Raw genomic sequence first — 16,299 nt, forward strand, 5'->3', positions numbered from 1 at the left:
TGCCCTCCAAATGGTATGATTCGCAGGTAGGGGGTGGGCTAAAAATTGTGAATTCACATCATTTAGTCCCGCTCCCTTCGCACAGCACAGGAATTCCCTGTATGATCTCCTCCTCCTGCCTGCTTCACTAGGAAGCGGGTGTGAGGCGGGAAATCTGGTTACTCTGCTGTGGGTGCAGGGCACTACCCGCCAAAACGTGAGTAAGTATGTGGTAATGTAACTGACAGATTGGTTATTAACCACTATGGAGTAGGTCAGAGTAATGGTGAGACTCTTTAAACAGGAGCCAGGTTCCGCAAATGGCGCTGAACTCTCTAATGCCCCTATTGCACTGACAAGAAAATCCTGGGTTCACGCATGTGAACCCAGGATTTCTGTCAGTGGAAACTGCTCAACCCGGATCCAGTGACCCAGAAATCCAATCCTGCTAGCCTGTATGGTTTTTCCCGGGCAGGACCCAGGTAAAGCTCAGTGTAAACGGATAAGCTGGGTTGATCCGACCTGGGACCGGTGTACAGCATAGGAAGAACCGGTGATTGGAGATGATCTCATCTCCATGCACCAGCACTGCTCACATAATCAGTAACGTTGCCGACCCGGCAATAAGCCAGGTTCTTCCGCCAGTCTGAAAGGGGTCTCAGCCGGGTTGCTTCTGGGTTGGAGCCATCTACAAAGTCTTGGGTGCGACCTGGCATTTAAAAGGGTATATGTTTAGCAGCTGTGGACAACATAAGGTCATCCATGGTCATATAGAACTCAAGTCTAGAGAACCATTCTACCGGTAGATCTCCAGTGTACTGATATGACAGCCGTAACTGCACTATTTAGATGCTTCAATAGTGTTTTCTTCTAGGATAACCCAGGGCCAGTAATCCTTAGGAGCCAAAAAGCATGTTCTGTGCTAACCTCCTAACACACAATTGCTTTAGAAATGGATACATACCTCCCAACATGACCCTCTCCAGGAGGGACACAATGCTCTGCTCTTGGACTTTCCTCCTAATTTATGATTGCCGGCACCTGTTTTGAACAGATTAATGGATAAGAAAGGTGTTTCAGCACAGGTGATGGCAATCATAAATTAAGGGGGATGTCCAGGAGCAGAGCATTCTGTCCCTCCTGGAGAGCGTCATGTTGGGAGGTATGTGGATATCAGAGTTCCAAAAGAGGTGCAGAGCTGAACAGTCCCACCAAATATGGAGCGAGGAACCAACAGCTGAAGCACATGTCCAACAAGTTGCAGGAACCCCTGGGAACATTTTAACAAGTACTGAAGGGCATTTGTACCAATGGGCAAGCACCTTAAACGGAATCTCTGCCACTGAATAACTAACCATGCAGGACATGGTGGTCTGGAAGATCTTGTGCCAGTTTTTCGGATCTAGTTGTATACCAAGATCTTTCTCCCAGTTAGCCGGTAAGTTAAAGTGTATAAAATATCAAGTATCTTTGTTGCCAATGGAGAGAAAGTGCTGGGGGTAAGCTAAGGATTGGCAAATCTACTCAGAAAGAGAGTCAGGTTCATGCGGGAAGCTTCCAGGATCAATGTGATTGTTAGGAATTGTTCACTGGGAAGGTAAACTGCAGATCCCGGACGCAAGCAGGACAAGGTTTCTCGGACTTGGAGGTGAAGAGATGAATGGGACAGTCCCAATATTTCCTATATCTCAGGTGTTATTATTTCATAAATAGGAACAAAAATTCATGTGCAAACTGTTGTTTTTGGATGATTTAAGAGACTAATAAGCTTGATAAATAGACCCCTTTATGGTAATAATACACATTATATAGCCTATACCAGTGGTTCCCAAACTTTTTGGCACCCTGTAGTATCAGAATTTTATTCGCGCCACCCCTAAGCCAAAAGTTTCTTATTAAGAAATTTAGAAAGAAATATTAAAATAAGTAAATTGTGTTTATATGTCATCGTTAGGTTCTATTGTGTGGTGAGGAACAATATTTGCTTCTGCATATCCATATACAGTATGTTATGATTGACAGCCACCAGCACTGGTTTTGCCTATTATATTGACCATAACTAATTTGAACTGGTCCTGGACCACCAATCCAGGTCACCCCTGCAAGTACCCTGGATTGCCCGGCACACAGTTTGAGAACCACTGGCAGGGCCGGACTGGCCATCTGGCACTTCTGGCAAATGCCAGGAGGGCCGATGGCCACGTGGGCCGGTCCAGCGCTGACTGAGACACGCTGCCGCTCAGTCCGGCGGCAGCATGTCTCAGCTGTCAGGAGAGGAGCGCGTCCGCCAGCGCGGCTGTGTCCGGCGCGCGGCGTATAGCTGACTTCAAACCAGCCGCCGGTTCGCGAGCCAATCAGCTCGCGGACCGGCAGCCAATCAGAAGCCGCCGGTCCGCGAGCTCTGATTGGCTCACGAACCGGCGGCTGGTTTGAACGAAGTCCGCTATACTCCGCCGCGCCAGACACAGCCGCGCTGGCGGGCGCTACCTCTCCTGACTCACCCGTCCCTCACAGCCGGAGCCCGGAGGAGGAGCAGCACAGCAGCAGTGCAGCAGCGGTAAGCAGCTGCAGCACTGGCTGCTGTGGGGGCAATTGTATACCTGGCTGGCACTGTGGGGGCAATTGGCTGGCACTGTGGGGCATTTGTATACCTGGCACTGTTGGGGCAATTGTTTACCTGGCACTGTGGGGGCATTTGTATACCTGGCACTGTAGGGGCATTTGTGGATCTGGCACTGTGGGGGCATTTATGGATCTGGCACTGTGGGGGCATTTGTGGATCTGGCACTGTGGGGGCATTTGTGGATCTGGCACTGTGGGGGCATTTGTGGATCTGGCACCGTGGGGGCATTTGTGGATCTGGCACTGTGGGGGCATTTGTATACCTGGCACTGTGGGGCATTTGTATACCTGGCACTGTGGGGGCATTTGTATACCTGGCACTGTGGGGGCATTTGTATACCTGGCACTGTGGGGGCAATTGTGGATCTGGCACTGCACTATTGGGGGCATATAATGTAAATTTCGGCTCATACCGGGTGCTATAATGTGAATTTTGGCTCATACTGTGTGGTATAATGTGAAAGAGGCACCAGTACTAGATAGTATAAGCGGTCCTACTATTGTGGTGCATAATGCGTATAAGGGGTGTATGGTGTGGTAAACTACACTGAAGGACACGCCCCTTTTGAGTGGCCACGCACCCTTTTCCGGAGCGCGCTCGCATAATTACAAACTTCACAATTCCATACCCCCACTTAAAAAATGCCCTCTTCAACCACTGGTTGTGTGTATTTTAATAGAGAATGATGTACGCTTGTATGTTGTTAGAATATTAATTATATTTGTAAGAGCATAGACTAATAAGTGGGAGGAGTCAGGGATATTAAGGGGAGGAGTCACAGAGGTGGGCCTGTGTGCTTCGAAAATGCCAGGGCCTATTTTTAGTCCCAGTCCGGCCCTGACCACTGGCCTATACAATGAATACAGTAATAGCATAATAACATGGTTGCTAGTGTATTTATTTGCAGGGAAATGTTGCTGTTGTAGCCAGATTTGGGAAACTGACTGTACAGCTAAAAATACTCTTATTATCTCCTATGAGATGGGCTCGGCAGTCACACTGACTGCAATTTTGTAAACTTTGACATAATAAATAATAGGAACAAAAACTGCATTGGTCAGTCATTTACAGTTAACTGGTTATTGCCCTTGGGGAGACATGGATGTAGTTAGCCTCTTCGCTTGCTGTGTTTGCAGGCCAGCACTCAGGGAGTTAAGCTGTGTGCGGCAACTCCTATTGGGGGAGGAGCCCAGTGAGGCTGGTGCTGCTGTATAACATGCCTTAGAGCCAGCCCAGAGGCTGCAAGTTCTGTGTAGTGAGTGACAATGGCACCCAAAAACATTGCCCTCTTTGGGGCCACGGGGATGACTGGGAAGGTGATACTGGCACAAGCTCTTGATGCAGGTAACTATAATCCTGTAGCATAATGAAGATGGTATACACTATGCCTTTCCTATATACTAATGTGTATACTGTGCTGCAATCCAGGCAGGCTGACACTGGTGTATACTGTGCTGTATATCAACGGTGACACTGGTATATACTGTGCTGCATGTCGGGCAGGGTGACACCTGTGTATACTGTGCTGCGTATCAGGCAGGGTGACACAGGTATATACTGTGCTGCGTGTCGGGCAGGGTGACACCTGTGTATACTGTGCTGCATGTTGGGCAGGGTCACCCTGCCAGTGTATACTGTTCTGCGTGTCAGACGGGGTGACAGCAGTGTATACCATGCTGTGTGTCAGTCTGGGTGACATCTGTGTATACTGTGCTGCGTGTCAGGCAGGGTGACACCTGTGTATACTGTGCTGCGTGTCAGGCAGGGTGACACCTGTGTATGCTGTGCTGCGTGTCAGGCAGAGTGACACCAGTGTATACTGTGCTGCGTGTCAGACGGGGTGACAGCAGTGTATACCATGCTGTGTGTCAGTCTGGGTGACACCTGTGTATACTGTGCTGCGTGTCAGACGGGGTGACAGCAGTGTATACCATGCTGTGTGTCAGTCTGGGTGACATCTGTGTATACTGTGCTGCGTGTCAGGCAGGGTGACACCTGTGTATACTGTGCTGCGTGTCAGGCAGGGTGACACCTGTGTATGCTGTGCTGCATGTTGGGCAGGGTGACACCAGTGTATACTGTGCTGCGTGTCAGACGGGGTGACAGCAGTGTATACCATGCTGTGTGTCAGTCTGGGTGACACCTGTGTATACTGTGCTGCTTGTTGGGCAGGGTGTACGTGTATGGTTGTGAATGGGTGACCAGCATTTGGGATCCTGTCAGTCACCATACCGACGCCGGGATCCCAAGGTTTTTATTTGGGTGGGTGGGGGGGTCTATGGGAGGGCGAGAGCACAGCGAAGCCCCTTCCGGCTCGGTGGCTCGCTGCACTAGCCACAGGTTGTATTTCCACTCTATGTGTGTCGTGGAGCCCCTCAAGTGGGAATAGTCCCTGGTAGTCGGCATGCAGACTGTCGGCCTGTGAATTGCTTGGGAACCCGGCGTCGGTTATGTGACTGGCGGTATCCTGTCTAGGTCAACAGTCATTAGGTCGACCACTGAAAGTCGGTAGTGTGTAGGTCTGTATGAAAAGGTCATGAAACCCCCCCAACCCCCCCCCCAAAAAAATGGTGTCGACCTTTTGTGTGTTGACCTTGCCAAAGTCGACCTTCAATACCTGTCGACCTGGTCATGTGTTGACCTTCAGTAATCGTTGACCTAGTGACTGCCGACCTAGACGGGGTCGACACGATCCACACCGGCTACGAGCCGGCAGGATGACACCAGTGTATACTGTGCTTTGCAGGTAAAGTTAAGCTGGGTACACATTGGCGTGACAGGGATTTGTTTCGACATAGGAATGGCGTGTGGATCATAGGGTCAACCACACTTAGGTAGACAGTCATTAGGTCGACCACTATTAGTCGACAGTGGCTAGGTCGACACCTGAAATAGGTCGACATGGTCATTAGGTTGACATGGAAAAAGGTCGACATGAGTTGTTGTTTTTTTAAAGTTGGTGTCGATTTCTTCGTGAAGTGAATGGGAACCCCAATTAGTGCTCTGTGTCCCCTCACATGGCTCGCTTTGCTCTCCATGCTTCGGGCAAGGTGCCTCGCTGCGTTCGGCACAGGTTGCTATTCCCAGTCGTAGTACACGCGGATCGTAAAGTATGAAAAAGTAAAAAAAAAAAGAAGAAAAAAAGTGTGAAAAACTCATGTCGACATTTTCCATGTCGACATAGTGACCATGTCCCCATATAGACCATGTCGTCCAATAGTAGTCTACCTAATTACTGTCGACCTGAGTGTGGTCGACCTAGAGATCGGATACCCATAGGAACGAATCCCTGTCAGCCCAAATTGCGCCTATACTGGGGCGACTTTAATGAAGGACAGAACGACCATTTTCCGTCCTTCATTAACATAACACAGCACGCTAGCGGTGGAAGCTTGGTTTGATGTTCAGCACATTAAACCAAGCATCTGTCACATGGAACCGCGGGAGCACGTAATCCTGGGTACACACTGCGTAATGTAAGCAATATGACGTGACATTGCTCCAGTGTGTACCCAGCTTTAGATCATATGTATGGCTGCATATTATCAGTTGCAGACCTGCAGCTTGCACCTGTACTTACTGTGAAGCCAGCATGTATTATGTGTGGTGTGTTCCACATGTGTCTATATTGAAGTCGTTTATTTGGCAGCCTTACAGCATGCATAGAGCTGGATTATATTTCATGCAAGGTGCTGGAAGCAGCTCACGTTGCTCATTCTCTAGTAGGCTGCCTGGTTTTGTATTGTGTGAGGAAACGGGAGTACCCGGATGAAACCCACACAAATACTGGGAGAATGTACAAAATCCACATACGCAGGGCACTGGTTGTAATCAAACCCATGATCTCAGTACTGTGAGGGAGCGATACTAATCACTGTGCCACTGTGCTGCTCATAATAGTAGACTAGTGTTGTACTGATGGTGGTGCACTGTGCACAGTAATAAAACTGACATTTTTTTTAAACAACTACATACCTCCCAACATGACCCTCTCCAGGAGGGACAGAATCCTCTTTATTTATTACCCCTTTCAGATCGCAATGCCGTGTTACACCTGGGAATTGGACCCTTTCACATTGGCTTCCTGACCTGGCAATATGCATCAGGTGCGGCAGGTGAACCGGCATCAGGTGCGGAGGTGGCGCTGGGTGGTGACATCATCTTCACACCGCCTCTGCCTATGGGTGTAATTCCAAGTTGATCGCAGCAGGAAATTTTTTAGCAGTTGGGCAAAACCATGTGCACTGCAGGGGGGGCAGATGTAACACGTGCAAAGAGAGTTAGATTTGGGTGTGGGGAGTTCAATCTGCAATCTAAATTGCAGTGTACAAATAAAGCAGCCAGTATTTACCCTGCACAGAAACAAAATAACCCACCCAAATCTAACTCTCTCTGCACATGTTATGTCGGCCTCCCCTGCAGTGCACATGGTTTTGCCCAACTGCTAAAAAATTTCCTGCTGCGATCAACTTGGAATTACCCCCTATGTTGTGAACGGGTCCTGGGTCACATCGACATGGCAACCCGTTCACACTGCACCTGACCCGGAAATAACCCTTCTTTATTCCCGGGTTGAATTACCAGGTCAGGAGACCTGGGAATTTGGCAGTGACCCCTTTCACACCACACAGCGACCTGCGTTGACCCGGCAATATACGCTCAGGAGCCTCCAGTATTCAAGGGTGAGGGACCCAATCCCCTGAACTTGCAGTTTGGTGATATAATGGGAGATATTACCATAAAAAATAAGAATTTACTTACCGATAATTCTATTTCTCGTAGTCCGTAGTGGATGCTGGGGACTCCGTCAGGACCATGGGGATTAGCGGCTCCGCAGGAGACAGGGCACAAAAGTAAAAGCTTTAGGATCAGGTGGTGTGCACTGGCTCCTCCCCCTATGACCCTCCTCCAAGCCTCAGTTAGGATACTGTGCCCGGACGAGCGTACACAATAAGGAAGGATTTTGAATCCCGGGTAAGACTCATACCAGCCACACCAATCACACTGTACAACCTGTGATCTGAACCCAGTTAACAGCATGATAACAGCGGAGCATCTGAAAAGATGGCTCACAACAATAATAACCCGATTTTTGTAACAATAACTATGTACAAGTATTGCAGACAATCCGCACTTGGGATGGGCGCCCAGCATCCACTACGGACTACGAGAAATAGAATTATCGGTAAGTAAATTCTTATTTTCTCTGACGTCCTAAGTGGATGCTGGGGACTCCGTCAGGACCATGGGGATTATACCAAAGCTCCCAAACGGGCGGGAGAGTGCGGATGACTCTGCAGCACCGAATGAGAGAACTCCAGGTCCTCCTCAGTCAGGGTGTGCCCCTGACCAAGTATCAGCTCGGCAAAGTTGTAAAGCCGAGACCCCTCGGGCAGCCGCCCAAGATGAGCCCACCTTCCTTGTGGAATGGGCATTTACATATTTTGGCTGTGGCAGGCCTGCCACAGAATGTGCAAGCTGAATTGTACTACACATCCAACTAGCAATCGTCTGCTTAGAAGCAAGAGCACCCAGTTTGTTGGGTGCATACAGGATAACAGCAAGTCAGTTTTCCTGACTCCAGCCGTCCTGGAAACTATATTTTCAGGGCCCTGACAACATCTAGCAACTTGGAGTCCTCCAAGTCCCTAGTAGCCGCAGGTACCACAATAAGCTGGTTCGGGTGAAACACTGACACCACCTTAGGGAGAAACTGGGGATGAGTCCGCAGCTCTGCCCTGTCCGAATGGACAATCAGATATGGGCTTTTTTGAGACAAACGCCGCCAATTCTGACACTCGCCTGGCCGAGGCCAGGGCCAACAGCATGGTCACTTTCCCTGTGAGATATTTCAAATCCACAGATTTGAGCGGTTTAAACAATGTGATTTTAGGAATCCCAGAACTACGTTGAGATCCCACAGTGCCACTGGAGGCACAAAAGGGGGTTGTATATGCAGTACTCCCTTGACAAACTTCTGGACTTCAGGAACTGAAGCCAATTCTTTCTGGAAGAAAATCGACAGGGCCGAAATTTGAACCTTAATGGACCCCAATTTGAGGCCCATAGACACTCCTGTTTGCAGGAAATGCAGGAAACGACCGAGTTGAAATTTCTTCATGGGGCCTTCCTGGCCTCACACCACGCAACATATTTTCGCCACATGTGGTGATAATGTTGTGCGGTCACCTCCTTCCTGGCTTTGACCAGGGTAGGAATGACCTCTTCCGGAATGCCTTTTTCCCTTAGGATCCGGCGTTCAACCGCCATGCCGTCAAACGCAGCCGCGGTAAGTCTTGGAACAGACATGGTACTTGCTGAAGCAAGTCCCTTCTTAGCGGCAGAGGCCATGAGTCCTCTGTGAGCATCTCTTGAAGTTCCGGGTACCAAGTCCTTCTTGGCCAATCCGGAGCCACGAGTATAGTTCTTACTCCTCTACGTCTTATAATTCTCAATACCTTGGGTATGAGAAGCAGAGGAGGGAAGACATACACCGACTGGTACACCCACGGTGTTACCAGAACGTCCACAGCTATTGCCTGAGGGTCTTTTGACCTGGCGCAATACTTGTCCAGTTTTTTGTTCAGGCGGGACGCCATCATGTCCACCTTTGGTCTTTTCCAACGGTTCACAATCATGTGGAAGACTTCCCGATGAAGTCCCCACTCTCCCGGGTGGAGGTTGTGCCTGCTGAGGAAGTCTGCTTCCCAGTTGTCCACTCCCGGAATGAACACTGCTGACAGTGCTATCACATGATTTTCCGCCCAGCGAAAAATCCTTGCAGTTTCTGCCATTGCCCTCCTGCTTCTTGTGCCGCCCTGTCTGTTTACGTGGGCGACTGCCGTGATGTTGTCCCACTGGATCAATACCGGCTGACCTTGAAGCAGAGGTCTTGCTAAGCTTAGAGCATTCCAGTATATTTATGTGGAGAAAAATCTCCAGACTTGATCACACTCCCTGGAAATTTTTTCCCTGTGTGACTGCTCCCCAGCCTCTCAGGCTGGCCTCCGTGGTCACCAGCATCCAATCCTGAATGCCGAATCTGCGGCCCTCTAGAAGATGAGCACTCTGTAACCACCACAGGAGAGACACCCTTGTCCTTGGAGATAGGGTTATCCGCTGATGCATCTGAAAATGCGATCCGGACCATTTGTCCAGCAGATCCCACTGAAAAGTTCTTGCGTGGAATCTGCCGAATGGAATCGCTTCGTAATAAGCCACCATTTTTCCCAGGACTCTTGTGCAATGATGCACTGACACTTTTCCTGGTTTTAGGAGGTTCCTGACTAGCTCGGATAACTCCCTGGCTTTCTCCTCCGGGAGAAACACCTTTTTCTGGACTGTGTCCAGAACCATCCCTAGGAACAGCAGACGTGTCGTCGGAAACGGCTGCGATTTTGGATATTTAGAATCCACCCGTGCTGTCGTAGAACTACTTGAGATAGTGCTACTCCGACTTCCAACTGTTCTCTGGACCTTGCCCTTATCAGGAGATCGTCCAAGTAAGGGATAATTAAGACGCCTTTTCTTTGAAGAAGAATCATCATTTCGGCCATTACTTTGGTAAAGACCCGGGGTGCCGTGGACAATCCAAACGGCAGCGTCTGAAACTGATAGTGACAGTTCCGTACCACGAACCTGAGGTACCCTTGGTGAGAAGGGCAATTTGGGACATGGAGGTAAGCATCCTTGATGTCCAGGGACACCATATAGTCCCCTTCTTCCTGGTTCGCTATCACTGCTCTGAGTGACTCCATCTTGATTTGAACCTTTGTATGTAAGTGTTCAAAGATTTCCCATTTAGAATAGGTCTCACCGAGCCGTCTGGCTTCAGTACCACAATATAGTGTGGAATAATACCCCTTTCCTTGTTGTAGGAGGGGTACTTTGATTATCACCTGCTGGGAATACAGCTTGTGAATTGTTTCCAATACTGCCTCCCTGTCGGAGGAAGACGTTGGTAAAGCAGACATCAGGAGCCTGCGAGGGGAAGACGTCTCGAATCTCCAGTCTGTACCCCTGGGATACTACTTGTAGGATCCAGGGGTCCACTTGCGAGTAAGCCCACTACGCGCTGAAACTATTGAGACGACCCCCCACCGCACTTGAGTCCGCTTGTACGGCCCCAGCGTCATGCTGAGGACTTGGCAGAAGCTGTGGAGGGCTTCTGTTCCTGGGAATGGGCTGCCTGCTGCATCTTCTTCCCTTTCCTCTATCCCTGGGCAGATATGACTGGCCTTTTGCCCGCTTGCCCTTATGGGGACGAAAGGACTGAGGCTGAAAAGACGGTGTCTTTTTCTGCTGAGATGTGATTTGGGGTAAAAAAGGTGGATTTTCCAGCTGTTGCCGAGGCCACCAGGTCCGATGGACCGACCCCAAATAACTCCTCCCCTTTATACGGCAATACTTCCATGTGCCGTTTGGAATCTGCATCACCTGACCACTGTCGTGTCCATAAACATCTTCTGGCAGATATGGACATCGCACTTACTCTTGATGCCAGAGTGCAAATATCCCTCTGTGCATCTCGCATATATAGAAATGCATCCTTTAAATGCTCTATAGTCAATAAAATACTGTCCCTGTCTTGGGTATCAATATTTTCAGTCAGGGAATCCGACCAAGCCACCCCAGCGCTGCACATCCAGGCTGAGGCGATCGCTGGTCGCAGTATAACACCAGTATGTGTGTATATACCTTTTTAGGATATTTTCCAGCCTCTCAGCTGGCTCCTTGAGGGCGGCCCTATCTGGAGACGGTACCACCACTTGTTTTGATAAGCGTGTGAGCGCCTTATCCACCCTAAAGGGTGTTTCCCAACGCGCCCTAACTTCTGGCGGGAAAGGGTATACCGCCAATAATTTTCTATCGGGGGAAACCCACGCATCATCACACACTTCATTTAATTTATCTGATTCAGGAAAAACTACAGGTAGTTTTTTCACACCCCACATAATACCCTTCTTGTGGTACTTGTAGTATCAGAAATATGTAACACCTCCTTCATTGCCCTTAACATGTAACGTGTGGCCCTAAAGGAAAATACGTTTGTTTCTTCACCGTCGACACTGGAGTCAGTGTCCGTGTCTGTGTCGACCGACTGAGGTAAATGAGCGTTTTACAGCCCCTGACGGTGTTTGAGACGCCTGGACAGGTACTAATTTGTTTGCCGGCCGTCTCATGTCGTCAACCGACCTTGCAGCGTGTTGACATTATCACGTAATTCCTTAAATAAGCCATCCATTCCGGTGTCGACTCCCTAGAGAGTGACATCACCATTTCAGGCAATTGCTCCGCCTCCTCACCAACATCGTCCTCATACATGTCGACACACACGTACCGACACACAGCACACACACAGGGAATGCTCTGATAGAGGACAGGACCCCACTAGCCCTTTGGGGAGACAGAGGGAGAGTTTGCCAGCACACACCAAAAACGCTATAATTATACAGGGACAACCTTTATATAAGTGTTTTTCCCTTATAGCATTTTAATATATATATACATATCGCCAAATAAGTGCCCCCCCTCTCTGTTTTAACCCTGTTTCTGTAGTGCAGTGCAGGGGAGAGCCTGGGAGCCTTCCCACCAGCATTTCTGTGAGGGAAAATGGCGCTGTGTGCTGAGGAGAATAGGCCCCGCCCCCTTTTCGGCGGGCTTCTTCTCCCGTTTTTCTGAGACCTGGCAGGGGTTAAATACATCCATATAGCCCCCAGGGGCTATATGTGATGTATTTTTAGCCAGAATAAGGTACTATCATTGCTGCCCCAGGGCGCCCCCCCCCAGCGCCCTGCACCCTCAGTGACCGCTGCTATGAAGTGTGCTGACAACAATGGCGCACAGCTGCAGTGCTGTGCGCTACCTTATGAAGACTGAAGAGTCTTCTGCCGCCGTTTCTGGACCTTCACTTTTCGGCATCTGCAAGGGGGGTCGGCGGCGCGGCTCCGGGACGAACCCCAGGGTGAGACCTGTGTTCCGACTCCCTCTGGAGCTAATGGTGTCCAGTAGCCTAAGAAGCCAATCCATCCTGCACGCAGGTGAGTTCACTTCTCTCCCCTAAGTCCCTCGTAGCAGTGAGCCTGTTGCCAGCAGGACTCACTGAAAATAAAAAACCTAACAAACTTTTACTCTAAGCAGCTCTTTAGGAGAGCCACCTAGATTGCACCCTTCTCGGCCGGGCACAAAAATCTAACAGGAGGAGGGTCATAGGGGGAGGAGCCAGTGCACACCACCTGATCCTAAAGCTTTTACTTTTGTGCCCTGTCTCCTGCGGAGCCGCTAATCCCCATGGTCCTGACGGAGTCCCCAGCATCCACTTAGGACGTCAGAGAAATATTCTAATGAAATGAGATAATTGACTGAATGAGCAGGCCATCGACTCCGAGTTGCTCTGAGGCCCAGCAGCGCTGCAGAGGGGATAATGTCCCCCTTAGAAGCTGACCTTGGCCCTTGCAGGGCCTCTCCAGCAAGCTCGGGCCTGGGTAATTAGTACACAGAGCCTCCCCCATCGCTTCTCCCGGGCACCTCTGCCTGTAACATTGTAGGTAATTTGAGGCATTTCAACTCCATTATAAATGTGTACCCTGACTCTGTAATTTACAGGTGAAACTCAGAAAATGAGAATATCGTGCAAAAGTTTATTTATTTCAGTAATTAAACTTAAAAGGTGAAACTAATATATTATATAGACTCACTACATGCAAAGTGAGATATTTCAAGCCTTTATTTGTTATAATAAAATCTCAGAAAATTAGAATATTACATAAAATCAATAAAAAAAGATTTTAAATACAGAAATGTCGGCCCTCTGAAAAGTATAATCATGCATATGTACTTAGAACTTGGTTTGGGCCACTTTTGCATGAATTACTGCCTCAATGCGGCGTGGCATGGATTCTATCAGCCTGTGGCACTGCTGAGGTGTTATGGAAGACCAGGATGCTTCAATAGCGGCCTTCAGATCTTGTGCATTGTTCGGTGTCATGTCTCTCATCTTTCTCTTGGCAATGCCCCATAGATTCTCTATGGGATTCAGGTCAGGCGAGTTTGCTGCCCAATCCAGCACAGTAATCGCATGGTCATTAAACAAGGTTTGGGTGCTTCTGGCAATGTGTGCAGGTGCCAAGTCCTGCTGGAAAATGAAGTCAGCATCTCCATAAAGCTTGTCTGCTGAAGGAAGCATGAAGTGCTCTAAAATGTCCTGGTAGACCGCTGCGTTGACTCTGGACTTAATAAAGCACAGTGGACCAACACCAGCAGATGAGATGACATGGCTCCCCAAATCAACACAGACTGTGGAAACTTCACACTGGACTTCAAGCATCTTGGATTGTGTGCCTCTCCATTCTTCCTCCATACTCTGGGATTTTTTAACTTTTGCACGATATTCTAATTTTCCGAGTTTCACCTGCATACCTTTCATAGTGTTCGGAGAATATGTCTTCCTGATGCCCAGATATCTCTTTCCTAATATTGGACGCTGCTAATACAGTATGGCATAGTTCTAATGTATAGTTTTGTTTGCGATCTGCTGTAATTCCTGCACTCTGAGTGGATAAGCTTCGATACAATCACAGATTGTGTCTGCAGACTGAGATACTAAATGTACAGGTATACTATACGTACAGAGCTCGCATATGGGCAGGTACTGCGTTTTCCATGTGATCTTATTCTGTATGTAGACATGTACTGTATACAGGATGTAGTCACTATCCTGGCGGTCAGCATACCGACGCCGGGATCCCAGCTGCCAGAATGCCGGCAGGGGGTCAAGGGCTATTCCCACTCGTGGGATATTGTGCATGACTCTATATATGAGCAGGTACATTACTTGTGTACACACTGGTGTGCTGAGTCATGGTCCTCGGTCTGTGTCTGATAAGACCCAACCACATGCATGTGTCCCTCCCACCCGCCCATCGTTCACGCTAACCAGTAACCCATTACCAACCAGAGAGCAGAGCTGCGTGTAGGCAAAGGCTGAGTGTCTTACATGTGTAATTACTGTTCTTTTCAATTGGGAAAACTGCATAATTCTGAAGTTAATAAAAACGTCCAAGTATGACGCTCTTCAGTTGTGAAAGAGTTTCCAGACATGTGCCTCATAAAAAAACGCTCACCATGTGATCCACAAAACGCCTTTGTGTTACATTGGATGATGAAGTTGCTCCCTGCTCTCGGGAGATGCTTCTGCTGAGTGTGTACGTGTGCAGGGGGACGGAAACATCTGTGTGAGCATCACATCCTCCTACCATTGTACAGACACCTTCTATTGGATGAAAGTATTCCGTATTCTCCTATAGTACTGCTCAGTCAGTGATCTTCTACCAGTGTGCTGCAAAAAAGGGGTTGGTAACGGCGGTCAGCATACCGACCGCGGGATCCCGGCGCAACAGAGCCCCTTGCGGTATACAGTATACCATTCGAGCATACAGCATATAAAGCTCTGACTTACATATAACTTGCTCCACTGGAACAGACTAGCTTATTTCATCAGATCAGGTTTGTCTGATACAAGTGCAAGTATAGCCTAATAGTAAGTGCTGAGAGATACTGTCTTCATTTTCATAGGCTTATTGTGACAATGGGATCAGTATGATTTTCCGGCGTCTAGGATGCCGAATGTCAGTATACCGACAGCGGCATCCCCGGAGGCCAGTATGCCGGCAGTGAGGAGAGCGCAAAGAGTCCCCTTGCGGGCTTGGTGGCTTGCTGCACTCGCCACAGGTTCTATTCCCTCTCTATAGGTGTCGTGGAGTGGGAATAGATCCTGTGTGTCGGCATTCTGTCAGCTGGCATTGTGATCGCTTTGGGATCCTGAGCACCGGTCACATGACTGCCTCCCGCATATAGGGCCTGATTCAGGCTTGTTATCAAAGCAAAAAAGAACACAGCTGAGCAAAACCATGTTGCACTGCAGGTGGGGCAAATGTAAGATGTGCAGAGAGATTTAGATTTGGGTGGGTTATATTGTTTCTGTGCAGGGTAAATACTGGCTGCTTTATTTTTTACACACACTGCAATTTAGATTTCAGTTTGCACATACCTCATCCAAATCTAAATCTCTCTGCACACGTTACATCTGCCCCACCTGCAGTGCAGCATGGTTTTGCCCAGTTGTGTGCTTTTTTGCTTTGAAAACAAACCTGAATTAGGCTTATAGGGGCGTATTTATTTACAATATTTTTACTAAAATAATGTGAAAAGGGGTGTTTTCAAACCCTTTTCACATTATTTTAGTATCCCTGAATGTATTAAAGGGCATTTGAAGCAGTTTTTCGTGAAAAACTGCTCCAAACCCTTTAATTGTAATTTTTTTTAGTAATCCATATCACATTCCCCATACTTATAATGGGAAATGCGATGTGGCCGAATTTACAAGAAAAAAAAGTGTAAAAACTCTTGCAGTGCTGCCCTGTGATTTCGCCAGCCTGAGCTGGCATTAATATCACAGGGCACACTGCGGTCTGCAGCCTTTTGCCCCTGGAAGTGAAAGCTGTGCGGGACCCAGCCAGTGTGATCAGCTATATGTGTCTGATGGACACACAAGCTGATCACCTTTAAAAAAAAGAAAGTGTAAAAATAACCAGGAGCCGGTGTCCGCTGCTCCAGTGAGCGCTGCTGGGAGCCGGGTACTCCATATGCTGCTCTGTAAACCCCTGTGCAGTAAAGTGACGCTGCAAAGCGGCAGCTCA

At 48.6% G+C, this 16,299-nt stretch overlaps 1 protein-coding gene across 2 annotated transcripts in view; it reads left to right on the forward strand.

Annotated features, from left to right (window-relative positions):
• Positions 1-3,808: 3,808 nt before the first annotated feature.
• Positions 3,809-16,299, forward strand: part of LOC134949224 (flavin reductase (NADPH)-like) — a 31,781-nt gene continuing 19,290 nt past the window's right edge. Inside the window, exon 1 of one of the 2 annotated variants that reach the window (XM_063937691.1) lies at positions 3,809-3,946. In XM_063937691.1, coding sequence (XP_063793761.1) covers positions 3,868-3,946 — 79 coding nt within the window. In that variant the 5' untranslated portion in view covers positions 3,809-3,867. The remainder of the gene's footprint in view (positions 3,947-16,299) is intronic. The other variant, XM_063937690.1, reaches the window with a different exon arrangement.

The sequence above is a fragment of the Pseudophryne corroboree genome, chromosome 8 (assembly GCF_028390025.1).
Source record: "Pseudophryne corroboree isolate aPseCor3 chromosome 8, aPseCor3.hap2, whole genome shotgun sequence".
In the NCBI taxonomy this organism is placed as follows: domain Eukaryota; kingdom Metazoa; phylum Chordata; class Amphibia; order Anura; family Myobatrachidae; genus Pseudophryne; species Pseudophryne corroboree.